This window comes from Microtus ochrogaster, chromosome 4 (assembly GCF_000317375.1).
Source record: "Microtus ochrogaster isolate Prairie Vole_2 chromosome 4, MicOch1.0, whole genome shotgun sequence".
Lineage (NCBI taxonomy): Eukaryota > Metazoa > Chordata > Mammalia > Rodentia > Cricetidae > Microtus > Microtus ochrogaster.
The window spans coordinates 42,179,808-42,192,905 of record NC_022011.1 but is presented as its reverse complement, the minus strand read 5'-3'; the positions used below and the strand labels follow the sequence as shown (position 1 = coordinate 42,192,905).

At 40.0% G+C, this 13,098-nt stretch overlaps 1 protein-coding gene across 8 annotated transcripts in view; it reads right to left on the bottom strand.

Moving 5' to 3' along the window:
* Positions 1-13,098, bottom strand: part of Gapvd1 (GTPase activating protein and VPS9 domains 1) — an 81,036-nt gene that overhangs the window by 44,970 nt on the left and 22,968 nt on the right. For 4 of the 8 annotated variants that reach the window (XM_026777308.1, XM_005346008.3, XM_013345944.2 and 1 more), the window contains 7 exons: positions 12,754-12,971; positions 10,760-11,603; positions 8,277-8,363; positions 6,118-6,252; positions 5,786-5,975; positions 3,530-3,610; positions 1,124-1,284 (listed from right to left, as the gene is read on the bottom strand). In XM_026777308.1, the coding sequence (XP_026633109.1) occupies positions 1,124-1,284; positions 3,530-3,610; positions 5,786-5,975; positions 6,118-6,252; positions 8,277-8,363; positions 10,760-11,603; positions 12,754-12,938 (1,683 nt within the window). In that variant the 5' untranslated portion in view covers positions 12,939-12,971. The remainder of the gene's footprint in view (positions 1-1,123; positions 1,285-3,529; positions 3,611-5,785; positions 5,976-6,117; positions 6,253-8,276; positions 8,364-10,759; positions 11,604-12,753; positions 12,972-13,098) is intronic. The other 4 variants (XM_005346009.3, XM_005346011.3, XM_005346010.3 and 1 more) reach the window with 1 other exon arrangement.

Sequence of the window (13,098 nt, the reverse complement as noted above, 5' to 3'; positions counted from 1 at the left end):
AAAAAAAAAAAAAAAAAAAGAAAAGAAAAGAAAAGAAAAAGAAAAGAATGCATTGTCAGGAATGGAGATACAACTCAGTAGTAGAGTGTTTGCCCACGTGTGAAATCCTGAATTTAATCTCCAGCCCCAATGTATAAGGCACGTACATTCTCAGCACTCAGGTAGACAGAAGGATCATAAATTCACATACTGGGGGAGTAGGGGTGGAGGAAGTGGAAATTTTGATTAGTATTATTTATAAAGTAATGTGTGTGTAAAAAAAAAAAAAAAAAAAACAAGTTCACATACTGGAGATATGTACATCGAATTCCAGTCTCAAAGAGGAAGGAAAGAGAAAGAAGGGAGAGAAAGATTTTTGAAAGAAAAGGAAACAGGGAGGAAAAGAAAGAAAAGAAGAATTGGTATAACCTGAACATTGATGTGGTGAAATCCTAGCCCAGAGTGACTGTTTGGACAGGGGCTGCACATGATGCTAGTGTTTTCCACACTCAGCACGTGCACTTTTCCCCATATGAGGCCAGGAGAGGGGGCTACAGGAATAAGATCCGAAGAGGACACCAAACATGTCTGGATCTTGGACTTCTCGGTCCCAGAACAATCATAAAAAAAAAAAAAAAATCTGTTATTTGCAAATCACTAGCATTTTTAAAATTTATTTTATATATTTTTTATGTATTAAAAACCTCTATGTTGCATGCAGTGGCATATACCTACAACCCCAGCACTTGAGAGTTAGAGGCAGAAGACCAGAGTTCAAGCCAGTTAGGATTACGTGAGACTCATTATCAAAACTCAAATAAAACAAAGTGCCAAGCAGTGGTGACGCACACCTTTAATCCCAGCACTAGGGAGGCAGAGGCAAAGGATGGTGAATCTCTGAGAAACCTTATCCTGAAAAACAAAACAAAAAAATAACCCATTCAGGGGCTGGAGAGATGGCTCAGAGGTTAAGAGCATTGCTCTTCTAGAGGTCCTGAGTTCAATTCCCAGCAACCACATGGGGGCTCACAACCATCTGTAATGAGATCTGGTTCCCTCTTCTGGCATGCAGGCATACATGGAAGGAATGTTGTATACATAATAAATAAATAAACCTTTTTTAAAAAAAATAACCCGCTCGTACCTCATTTTCTGACATCATTCCTGGAGTAAGTTGGGGACCTGTCCCTAAGGAAATGACCAGCACCTCTTCTGGTTGTATCTCTTGGATGGTTTCTTGAGATGACCCTTCATGGTCCATATGTAAGTCCATTAGCATATTACTTCGGCTTCTGCTCCGAGTTGCTAAATAAAATAATTTAAAAGAAAAGGTCAAAATAAAGAAAATGGCACATGAATACAAAAATATATTTTCTCTTAGTGTTGAACATTCATGCATGCATAAAGGATGATGTTTAAAACATGGACAGGAAAAAACAAGCACTGGGTCCTTCTAGTCACTCTCCTGAGACTAACACAGATTCTCCTTCACAACTGACCAGTAGAGGGCTCAGCGGTTAAGGGAACTGGCTGCTCTTGCAGAGGACCTGGGTTCAATTCCCAGCACCCACATACCAGCTTATAACTGTTTTAAGCTCCAGACCCAGGGAATCTGACATCCTCTTCTGGTTATCGCAGGTACCATACATGCACTTGATGCATAGACAAACATGCATCCAGGCAAAACACTTATACATATAATTAAAAAAAAATGTTTTTAGCATCGGATCATCAGAAATAGTGTTCCACCTCCACTGGACAGAAAGGCTGCACCTGGTCATAGTTGTGGTGCAGGAAACACATCCTAGCCAAAAAAAGCACTAACTGCTGGGCAGTAGTGGCATACACCTTTAATCCCAGCACTCGGAAGGCAGAGGCAGATTTATCTCTGAGTTAGAGGCCAGCCTGGTCTACACAAGAGCAAGTTCCAGGACAGGATCCAAAGTTACAGAAAACCCATCTTTAAAAAAAAAAAGCATTACTTTGTTTCTCATGTTTTTAAGACACTTGAGCTATTTTTAACTGCCAGCAGCCTTCCATACTAATAAATAAATTTATAAGTGTTTAAAATCGTCAGGTGAAAACCTGGCACACAATGAAGCAACATGCTTGGTCCTGTTTCTGTAAGATAAGGCTGTACTATGTAACTCAGAGAAGCCAGGACCCCACTATCAGCACTGCTCCAGGAGGTGGAAACCTTCTGGATGCTGAGATGACTGACAGGCACCCACGCCACACCCAGCAAAGGAATATACAACTACTGGGAAACCAGGGCCAGTTTCTGAAAGCACATTTCTTCCTTATGAAATATATCAACACCAGACCTTTCCAGAGACTCAGGAATACTGCTAGATTCTACATGATGGATCAGCAGTAAAGTCACTGAGTTCAATTCTCAGAATCTCCTTGGTAGAAAAAGAAAACTGACTCCAAGAAAGTTGACCTCTGACCTCCACCTGTGCATGTTGGGGCACCCATACACACACGCTTGCAAATGCACACACAAGATGATTTCTGTGTTAACAGCCCTGGCTGTCCTAGAACTCACTCCATAGACCAGGCTGGCCTCAAACTCAGAATCCACCTGTTTCTGCCTCCTCCCCCCCCCCAAAAAAAAAGTTTATTTTGTTTTTCTCCTACCAGTAATATACTTTTTTCTTTTCTTTTTTTCCTTTTTCTATTTCTTTAGCATGGGGGTATACCACAAAGCTCCTGCAGAAATAAAGGACAGTTTGTGGGAGTCAGTTCTCTTGTTCCATCATGTGGATCCCAGGAACCAAACTCAAATTGTCAAGTTTAGCATCAAGTTCTCTACCATCTGAGCCATCTTTCCAGCCTTACAAGTAAGACTTATTATTCCCAACTATTTTGATGTATATATTATATTTAAAAACTTATCTCGGATCTCTGTGAGTTCGAGACCAGCCTGGTCTACAAAGCTAGTTCCAGGACAGGCTCCAAAGCCACAGAGAAACCCTGTCTCGAAAAACGAAAAAAAAAAAAGAAAGAAATTTATCTACCTACCTATGATGCCCATGTCAGAGAAGCATTCCACCACTGATCTATACCGGGCTTCGCATCCTATACATCTTTTAAGAAATTTTGAGCACTGAAACATCTAATTTTTGTGACAAAGTGACCTAGCCTTCCATGATTCTCTCATAGTGATCAAACTCAACACACTGTGTGGTGAAGAGCTCTGCTGGTGCACTACAGTGACGGAGGACAGGTCAAGACAATCGCATTTCACAAAGCTGTAGCTGCCCTCATCATCACCCTCGTTTTGAAGTCATTTCACACCGACTCTAAAACCCTAAGACAGGCCCACCATGTCTTTCTACGACCCACCCTCCACATGAACTGTGAGCTTACAGGTAACCTCATGAGCAGCTCTTATTAGCAAAGGTGAAAATTATAGCTTATAAAAATGCAAATGATCAAATTTCATGTAGCAACTTATAGAAAGCAAAAGCAGCATGCACACAGAATACACCTGTGAATATTTCTAAAGTACAATTACGGAAGAAAAGGAGAACAGCCTATTACCCACCAAACGGGGTTACTAGAGGAATATGAGCGGTAAGATTGGTGGCTGAGGAATCCCAGGCAGTGATGGCCGCTAACTGTTGTCCTGGGTTGCAAAAACATTAAATGGAAGAAAATCAACCCTCTGAACATTGGAAACATTGTTTAGAACATGAAATTAAATGCAACAATGAGGTCACGTGACCATACAAAACACTAGGCAAGCATTTGAAATCTGCTCCCCGCTAAACCCATCTCTAATAACATTTTCAAGTGACAGAAAATGAAAAAAAAACTAATGTACAACAGTGAACAATGGGGAGGAAATTTCTACCAAAAAATAGTGTTTTTCATGTTACTAAAGTATAAATAAATAATCCACAATATTAAAAAGGGTCACTAAACATAAAACTTAATTTTATTTTCAATCAAAAGAATTTTTTTTGGAAACAGGATGTTTCTGTGTTGTAACAGCCCTGATTGTCCTGGCACTGGCTGTGTAGACCAGGCTAGCCTGGAATTCAGAAATCCACCTGCCTCTGCCTCCCAAGTGCTGGGAATACAGGTATGCAAAACCACCAGCAGCTAGAAATTTGTTTTAAAAAGTCTGTGCTGTCATGAGCTGGGTATTCATTTAGCTACATAGGAATGAACTCTATCTTCTTCCTAAATAGATTTCATTTTCAGCTTAAGTTGTTTTATTCCATCATTGCCCTGGAGCTTCTCTTGTGAACTAGACTAGCCTGGGGCATAAAGTGATCCTCTAGGGTCTTGATATTTCAAGTATGAACCACCAACTACGACTCAAATAATATTTATTTTATTTTTAAGACAGTGTCTCACTATGCAGCACTGGCTGCCCTGAAAGTCACTAGATATACTAGGTTGGTCTTGAACACACAGAGATCAGCCTTTTTCTGCCTCCTGAATGCTAGGATTAAAAGCATACCCAATTAGGCCAGGTTTCAAAAATGATTTTTAAAATTTTTTTCCTGCCTAGCATGGTGCCGTATGCCTTTAATCCTAACATTTAGAAGGCAGAGACAGAGACAGGCGAATTTCTGTGAGCTCAAGACCAGCCTGGTCTACAAAGTGAGTTCCAGGACAGCTAGGGCTACACAGAGAAACCCTGTCTCAAAAATCAACAAAACAAAACAAAAACAAAGAAAAAAAACCCACTTTAATAAACAAGTTTTTTTTTTTTTTAAATTCTATGCGTATGAGTGTTTTGTCTGCATGAATGCATGCCTAGTGCCCATGGAGGTCAAAAAGTAGCACCAGATCCCCTGGAACTACAGTTATAGTAAAGAAAGCCAAAGACTTGATGATACCATATTCCTGCTGATATAAATAGATATTATGTTAAATGAGAAAACATTGATTTTAAGAAATTGTGTTCATAAAAAAAAATCAGTTAACAGAAGTTAAACTCTTCTTTAAAATGTGTAAAGTTGAACTGGGGATATGACTCAGTGACCAAGTACTTGCCTGGCATGTGCAAAACCCTAGGTTCAATCCTGACACAGCCAAAAAAAAAAAAAAAATGTATGAAATATAAAGCTTGTCTAAGTTGACAAGGTCTTGGTGAGTTCCTCATCTTAACAGATGCTGGAACATTCCTGCTCCCTGAACCTAATACTCTTCTTTGGTCTAATTCCCATCCATCCACTCCTCAAGAAAGAGTGCAGGCTTCACTCTTCCTTCTACATCTGGCTGAGTTGTGGCCCCATGAGTCTCTCCATGGACACTCAGTAGGCAGAGCACTGCTCTCTTGTCCTCCCGACTGCCTAGGAGGACCTAAGCTGAGAGTATCATATCAGGGCAGAGATAAATGCTCTGTTCACAATGTCTGACACAGTGACCACTCCATGACTGGATGTTTGTGTGGATTAAATGAAACATATGTAAAAGGCTTACTCAGTGCCTGTTCAGCATGCGTGCTCAACTTTCGCATGTGTGTAGATAGATAACACATACTAAGTAAGTAAAGCCCAGTTAAATATATATTAAAAAAAAAAAAAAAACTTTTTTAAAGCAGGGCTTACTATAACTCAAGCTGACCAAATTCTACCCAAGGAAAACCTTAAGCTTCTGATTCCCCTGCCTCCACCTCCTGTGCTGGTATTAAGGTCCTGTGCCATCATACCCAGGCTATGCAGTGCTGGAGGCTGAGCCCAGGACGTCAAAAGAACTAGGTAAATACTCTACCTAGTGGCTATATCCCACCTTTGAAGACACAGTAAACTTAAAGAAAAGCTCCAATACAGAAAACTCTCCTTACCTATAGGTAACCGGTTCTTTTTGTTGGCTGGGGTGGCTGCTGGAGACATCTGAGGAGTGCTGTAGGGGGTGACGTCTAGACTGCTGCTCTTCCCTGGCTTAGCCTGCGGCAGGCTTGCCAACAAGCTGTCAAGAGCCATTCTATCTTCCTTCAGCTCGTCTCCAGACATCACACTCTTCATAAAGTTCACCTGTAAAAGGAAAGGACATTATCTAGTGAAATGAACTGTCAAACATAATACACACTTCTTACAGGATATATTCTTCTGTGACTTGCCAATGGGTGGCTAAAAGAATTTCAAAAAGATGTCAACTAGAGAATGATGCCATTACCAGAGTAATAAGCTGACTGTAACTTATATAAACCACAGTTCTGCTCAAGCCTTCCAGAAGATTAACGGAGTTCATTGGTGGAGTCTCCACTGCGCGGCCCCCAATCACGACATCAAGGAAAGCAGCAACACAGCTCTGTCAAAACAGGAAGAGATCAAAGCCAAAGTCTCCCTCAAAAGATGAGAAAAATTCTGACCAAGGTGGATAAGCATGAAAAAAATTTAACTTCATGAAAATTATTTTAAACCCAACATTTTAAAAACTGTAATTCCGTATGTAATGATGCAGAATACACTCAAAAAAATAAAAATAAAGTACATGTAATTTACAACCTAAAATTCTGAAAAGGCAGATGGGGTGTGGAATGGGAGACATACTAAGAATCTGCTGACACACATAGGCCTCTAGAAGAACACACAGAAGAAACACTGAGAACTTTCTGGAGAGGAAGTGAAGGAGAAATGAGAAGTATGGGGGAAATGGCATAGAACAGGTTTTATTTTATTTGGTTTTTCCTTTAAATGTTTTCATGTATTTATCTGGGGTGCACATGTGGAGATCAGAAGACAACCTGAGGGAGTCATGTCTCTCCTCCTGTGGGTTCTGAGGATCATACTCAGGTCATCAAGCTTGGTGTCAAGTGTCTGTACCCACTAAGCCATCTTTCTCTAACTGTTTCTTGGGTTTTGAGAGTTTTTGTTGTTGCTTTTTTTTTTTCCAGACAGGGTTGGGAAACCCTGGCTATCCTAAAACTCATTCCGTAGACCAGGCTGGGCTCAAACTCAGGGATCTACCTGCCCCTCTCTCCTGACTGAGTGCTGGAATTACAGGCGTGCATCGCCACCACCTGACTGTTTCTTGGATTTTTTTGGTGTTGCTATTCTTGATTTTTGAGGGAAAAAAAATCTATTCACCATGGTGTCCCGGCTCGCCTCAAACCACAGTGATTTTCCTGCCTCTATCACTCAGGTACGGGGATTATAGTATATACTACTATACTCAGTACAATATCAGTTTTTATATTTTTTATTAATTTGTTAAGACTTTTTTGATTTTTATTTATGTTCATGTGTGTTTATACATATATGAGCATATATGTGCTGGGGACTGCAAAGGTAAGATGAGAATGCAGGATCCCCTGGGAGCTGAAATTACAGGTGGTTGTGAGCCACACAAGGTGGATGCTGAGAACTAAACTCCTATCCTCTGAAATAGCAAGCACTCATAAATCATAACTTCTGAATAATTTCTCCAGCTCCAATATTTGAGATTTAGGCCAACTTGAACTGCTAGCCTACTCAAAATCTAATGAAATACCTTTTTTACTCAATTAACTGAACAATGCCATAAATGAAGAACATTTAAAATAATTTAATTACTGCTGATTGTTAAATTAATAACAAATTACTTAAAAACAAATTTTTAAAAAATAATCTAAAAGGTCTTGATTCTTATTACAATGATACCCCTTCAATATTTGTAAGACAGTTTAATCATTAGAAAAATCTTCCTAGGGGCTGGAGAGATGACTCAGAGGTTAAGAGCATTGCCTGTTCTTCCAAAGGTCCTGAGTTCAATTCCCAGCAACCACATGGTGGCTCACAACCATCTGTAATGGGGTCTGGTGCCCTCTTCTGGCCTGCAGGCATATATACAGACAGAATATTGTATACATAATAAATAAATACATAAAAAAAAAACCAAGAAAAATCTTCCTAAATTTAACGGTTGCTGATACAATATTGTTAACTAATTTAAAAGCAAATTGATGACTGAATTATTTAACCTTCCTATCAGCTAAAGACTAGATTTAATAAAGAGAATAGTTAAGTTCACTAACACTTGGCCAGAATTTTTTACAAATTATATTTTATACCATTTATTCTTGCACACAGGGTCTTTCTAAATAGCACATCTGTGTGGACCAAGCTGGCCTGAGAAATCACAGCCATCAGCTGCCCTGTTTCCTAAGTGCAGGATTACAGCTGTGCACAAAGTGAGGTTCTCTGTTTGTGATGAGGACTCACACTATTGTCTAAGCTAACCTTGAACTCAAGGTAATCCTCCTGCCTCAGCTGAGATTACAGGTGTGGGCTAGCATACCTGGATACCTAGCGGTCTACAAACAGTAATTCACACAACACAACATTCATTCCTACTTTGTCAAATTTTCCAAGGCTATTTTTGGTCCGAGGATCTCCTTCTTCGGTGCCAGTCATTGCTAACTGCTGCAGAAGGCGGCCGACCTGCAAACAAAGCAGTGGTGAGCATGTGTGGTGCCCACAGCAGCACTGTCTAGGAAGCACTTCCACTCCAGTCCAAGTGTCCGGTTTCATAGTAATATTCACATTCATCTCATCAGGCAAACAAAACAATGCTCCCAATAAAATGTATTTTGTCTATGTCAGCTTTTACCATTTTCAGATGAAGATATAGAGGAAGTAGAAAACTTTGCTGTAATTTCTTGTTAACACATGACAGGAACATTAGGAAATTGAAAGTACAGTATATTTACTTGATACTATACTTTTTCTGTGCTTAAAAAACATTTTAAACTAGTCAGGCAACAGAGCACACAAAGGCAGAAGACAGATCTCTGAGTTTAAAGTCATCCTGGTCTACAGAGTAAGTTCCAGGACAGCCAGGGTACACAGAGAACAAAATTAAACCTTATTATTACTGTATCTGTAAGCATTATTGAGGACAGGGGAGCACATGTATGCAATAGTGCATGTGGAGGCTGTGAGTTGGCGCTCTCCTTCTAGCATAGGTTTCAGAGATGTTGTTATACTCACACAGCACTTTCTACCCTCAGAAACACCTTGTGGACATGAGAAAAATTTTAAATAATCTGCAAACGCTAACCCATGCAATAAATGACTTCAAGGCTAACACACAGGACTTTCCCCTTACAAGTTCATGAAGAATTCAAGTATTGGGGCTGGAGAGATGGCTCAGCGGTTAAGAGCACTGACTGCTCTTCCAGAGGACTCGGGTTCAATTCCCAGCACCCACATGGCAGCTCACAACTGTCTGAAAATGCAGTTCCACGAGATCTGACACCTTCACACCAATGCACATAAAATAAAGTTAAATAAATCATTAAAAACAAATTAAAAAAAAAAGAACTCAAGCATTCTCTTTATAGTTTTCTGTCGGTTTTTGAGACAGGATCTATGTAGCTCTGGCTGTCCTGGAACCCTCTTTGCAGATCAGGCTGGCCTCCAACTCACAAGGATCTGCCTGCCTCTGTCTCCCAAGTGTTGGGATTAAAGGTGTGCGCCATCTTGCAGGCAAGAATCAACTTATTTTAACATGTGTGTGTCTAAGTATAAGCCAAATGTGTGTGCCTGTCCATGAAAGCCAGAGAAGGTGTTGGATCCCCTGGAAATGGAGTTGGTGGGCTGCCTGGTGTGGGCACTGGGACGTGAACTTAGCTCTTCTGAAAAGGAACAAACACTTTTACCTAAAGAGCCCCTCTCCAACCCCAACCAATGATTTTTTTTTTTTAAAGGTTTATCAAGTCGGGCAGGGTGATGTGCACCTTTAATCTCACTCAGCATTCAGGAGGCAGAGGCAGACAGATCTTTGTGAGTTCAAGGCCAGCCTGATCTACAGAGCGAGTTCCAGGATAGCCAGGGCAACACTCTGCTTCCAAAAAAAAAAAAAATTGACTGGCAGGTGAGATAGCTTTGGCTTTGGAGTTAAGACCAGTGGCTACTCTTCCAGAGGACCTAAGTTCAATTACTAGTCCTTGTATAATTCTAGTTCCAGGGGATCCAATGTTCTCTTCTGCAGACATGTGCAGATATACATGCAGGCAAAAATCCCTCCTATACACACACAGACACACACAAAATAAATAAATTAATTAATTAATTAAATAGTAAGGCTTTGGATAAATCCCCCCACATAAAATAAATTAAATCAATAGTAAGACTTCATGTAAAACACCTCACATGTAAAATAAATTAATAAATAAGACTTCAGGTGTAACTTTAATAGCCGAACACGTGCTTAGCACATGTGAGAGGTCAGAGTGCAACTTTCGGTAGCTGGTTCTCGTCTACTAACTTGGGTTCCAGGGACGGAACTCAAGTTATCAGTCCTTCACAAGGCCTTTTACTTGCTGAGTCATCTCCTTAGCCCAGAACTCAGATCTGTAGGGGGTATCTTACTACATACATGTACCATCTTCATAGAGTGGTGTCTACTGTCACACGTGAACATTTCTGGAGAAAGGCCTAATATTCCAAGGAATACTAACTCTAAGTAGTCTCCTGTTCAGCTCCAGTTGTAAGGTACAGTCTCAGTTTCCAATCAATCTGGACTTTGAAATTGCCAGGAGAGGGATGATGGGCTTGTTCTAGAAAACCCAGTCAACTCAATGTCCAAGAGTTAAAGGATTTCACTGAAAACCAAGGCAATACTATAATATCTCAAAATCCTAATATAATTGTTTTTCTATCTCATGAGAATCAAATATTTAGAACAATTTAAGAAAGAGTTCCTGAACAGCGACAACTACACAGAGAAACCATGTCTCAAAAAAAAAAAAAAAAAGAAAGAAATTCCCACTCTATTATATAAAGATCAGCTGATCTTAAATCAAATATTGCCATTAATAATCAAAAAAGCACACCTGCATCAGGTTAAATCTCGCCACCTCATTGATAGGAGCATCAGATATTATTCCATACTGCTCTGGATTGACAACTGCGGGACAAATGAAGCAAGCCAACAGAAGATCGGTGCACATGGCTCTGACTTCCCCGACCTCCAGTCTGTCTACACAAGAGAGAGTTTTGTACATCTGTGACACAATCCACCTCAGACTATGTGGAAAGCAGTAAGTGTTCTGTTTGAGATAACCAATAAATTTGTTCACCAAAGCCACCAGTTTGGCCTCATTGGAATCCACCATCTCTTGAACCTTTTGCCTGAATCTGTCTGAGCCTTTCTCTCCAAAGAGCTTTTCCTGCTGCGCTGGGGAGAACCTCTCCGTTAGCTTGTTAGGGTCTGTTTCCAGATGGTCTTCGTCTTCCACAAGGAGCTGCATGATGGGCTCATGTAAAGTAGCCGTAAGAAAAAGTTTGGCAGAAAACAGTCCTTCAGAAAACAGTTTAAATAAGATGCTGAAGGCACAAGTTCCTCTCCTCAAAAGCCGCCTTGGGTTGTCACTTTCTTTCAGTTCAAATTCAATCAAGTATCGTAAAACCTGAAGGAGGTAGTTTTCATCTTCTTGCATAATACAGTTGCCATACAAGGAGGTAAAAACTGTGTAGATAACGCTTTGTGTGTTCTCTTGATTGAGTTTTTCTCCAGCAACCAAAGAGGAGGCAATAAGACGAGGATTTTCTCTTAACCGACTCAAGAATTCTCCGTAAGCTGTTTCCTGAAATCCCAATTGCTTATATCCATCAACAAACTGTGTATCTTCCAAAATCTTGGCATGCTGGCAACACTCAGCAGGGGACGCTTCAGCACTAGAAACATTAGCACATAGGCAAGGCAATATTAATAACAACAGTAATACAACACGGGCACTCGATCGGAATGACTAAGTCTGAGTTCATTTTTGTGCCAACAATGAACTCTTCTCTGAGTTGCTGAACTCTTTGAGAACATGGAAATGAGTAAGACACACCTAAAAGTAAAGAGGAAGCCAACATCTTCTTAACAGATTAGGTGCAGCGTCTATTTAAAAGTACTGATGACATTGTCCAGAGTGAGCCTCTATGGATTTTGCTATAGCTTAAAAACTGTTTATTTACTGAGACAAGAACATTCCTAAAAATTTGAGTACTAAAAGCCATCAAAACAGGAGCTGGAGAGGTAGCTCAGCTGGAAGAGCGCTTGCCTGGCATGCACTAAGCCCTGGGCTTGATTTACAACATGGAATGCTTTTGCATGGCCTCCAGTCAATACCGCCCAGCAAAGCTAACAAAGAGCTATGATTCCAAAGATCAGTTCTGCCTTTAAAGATTTTTATAAATACAATCATACAGTATATATTCTTTTTCTATCTGACTTCTTCTAACATTATACTAATATTGCTACAGTTAAAAACTGTTTCCTGGAACAATATAGAAAGCACCAGGCACACTAGTGGTACATAGATACATATGTGGGCAAAACAACTCATACACGTAAAATAAAAGTTAAAAATATAAAAAAAAATTTTTCTTTAGAAAAGATACACAATTCTAAACCGGGCAGTGGTAGTGCACGCCTTCAATCCCAGCACTCAGGAGGCAGAGGCAGGCGGATCTCTGTGAGTTTGAGGCCACCCTGGTCTACAAGAGCGAGTTACAGGACAGGCACCAATACAACGAATAAACCCTGTATAAAAAAAAAAAAAAAAAAAAAAGATATGCAATTCTAAACCATGAAAATGTATATAAATAATATCACAAAAATCACAAAATTAGTGTGGTATAAAATGTTAACCCTTACATTATAATTTTCTGTATCACTGTTTAAGGTAATTAATAAACAAAACAAACTCCATATATTTTTATGACCAAGGACTTACCTAATATTGCTTTAAAACCATGCACTTAAGAGATTGATTTAGTAATAGTCAGTAGTACAGAATTGTTCACAAAATGCATGACCTAAAAATTTTTACTATACCTGGTTATAATAAGCCGATCCAAATTAATCCTCTGTTGCTTTGCAATCCACGCGGTTCGATACAGCTTTTCAGCTGTCTTCAGCACATCTGCGTTTAGCCTCTGAATGAGCTGTTTCTCAGAGCTCACATACAAGCGCTCCTGTTTGAGGTGGTGGGCCAGAGTGTGGATATCTAGCTTCACCATCTTTGAATTCGGAAAAGGTACAAAGGCTGATCACTAATAAAAAAGACAAAAATCAAAAGTTTTTGTCAGCTGGGCGGTGGTGGCGCATGCCTTTAATCCCAGCACTCGGGAGGCAGAGGCAGGCGGATCTCTGTGAGTTCGAGACCAGCCTGATCTACAA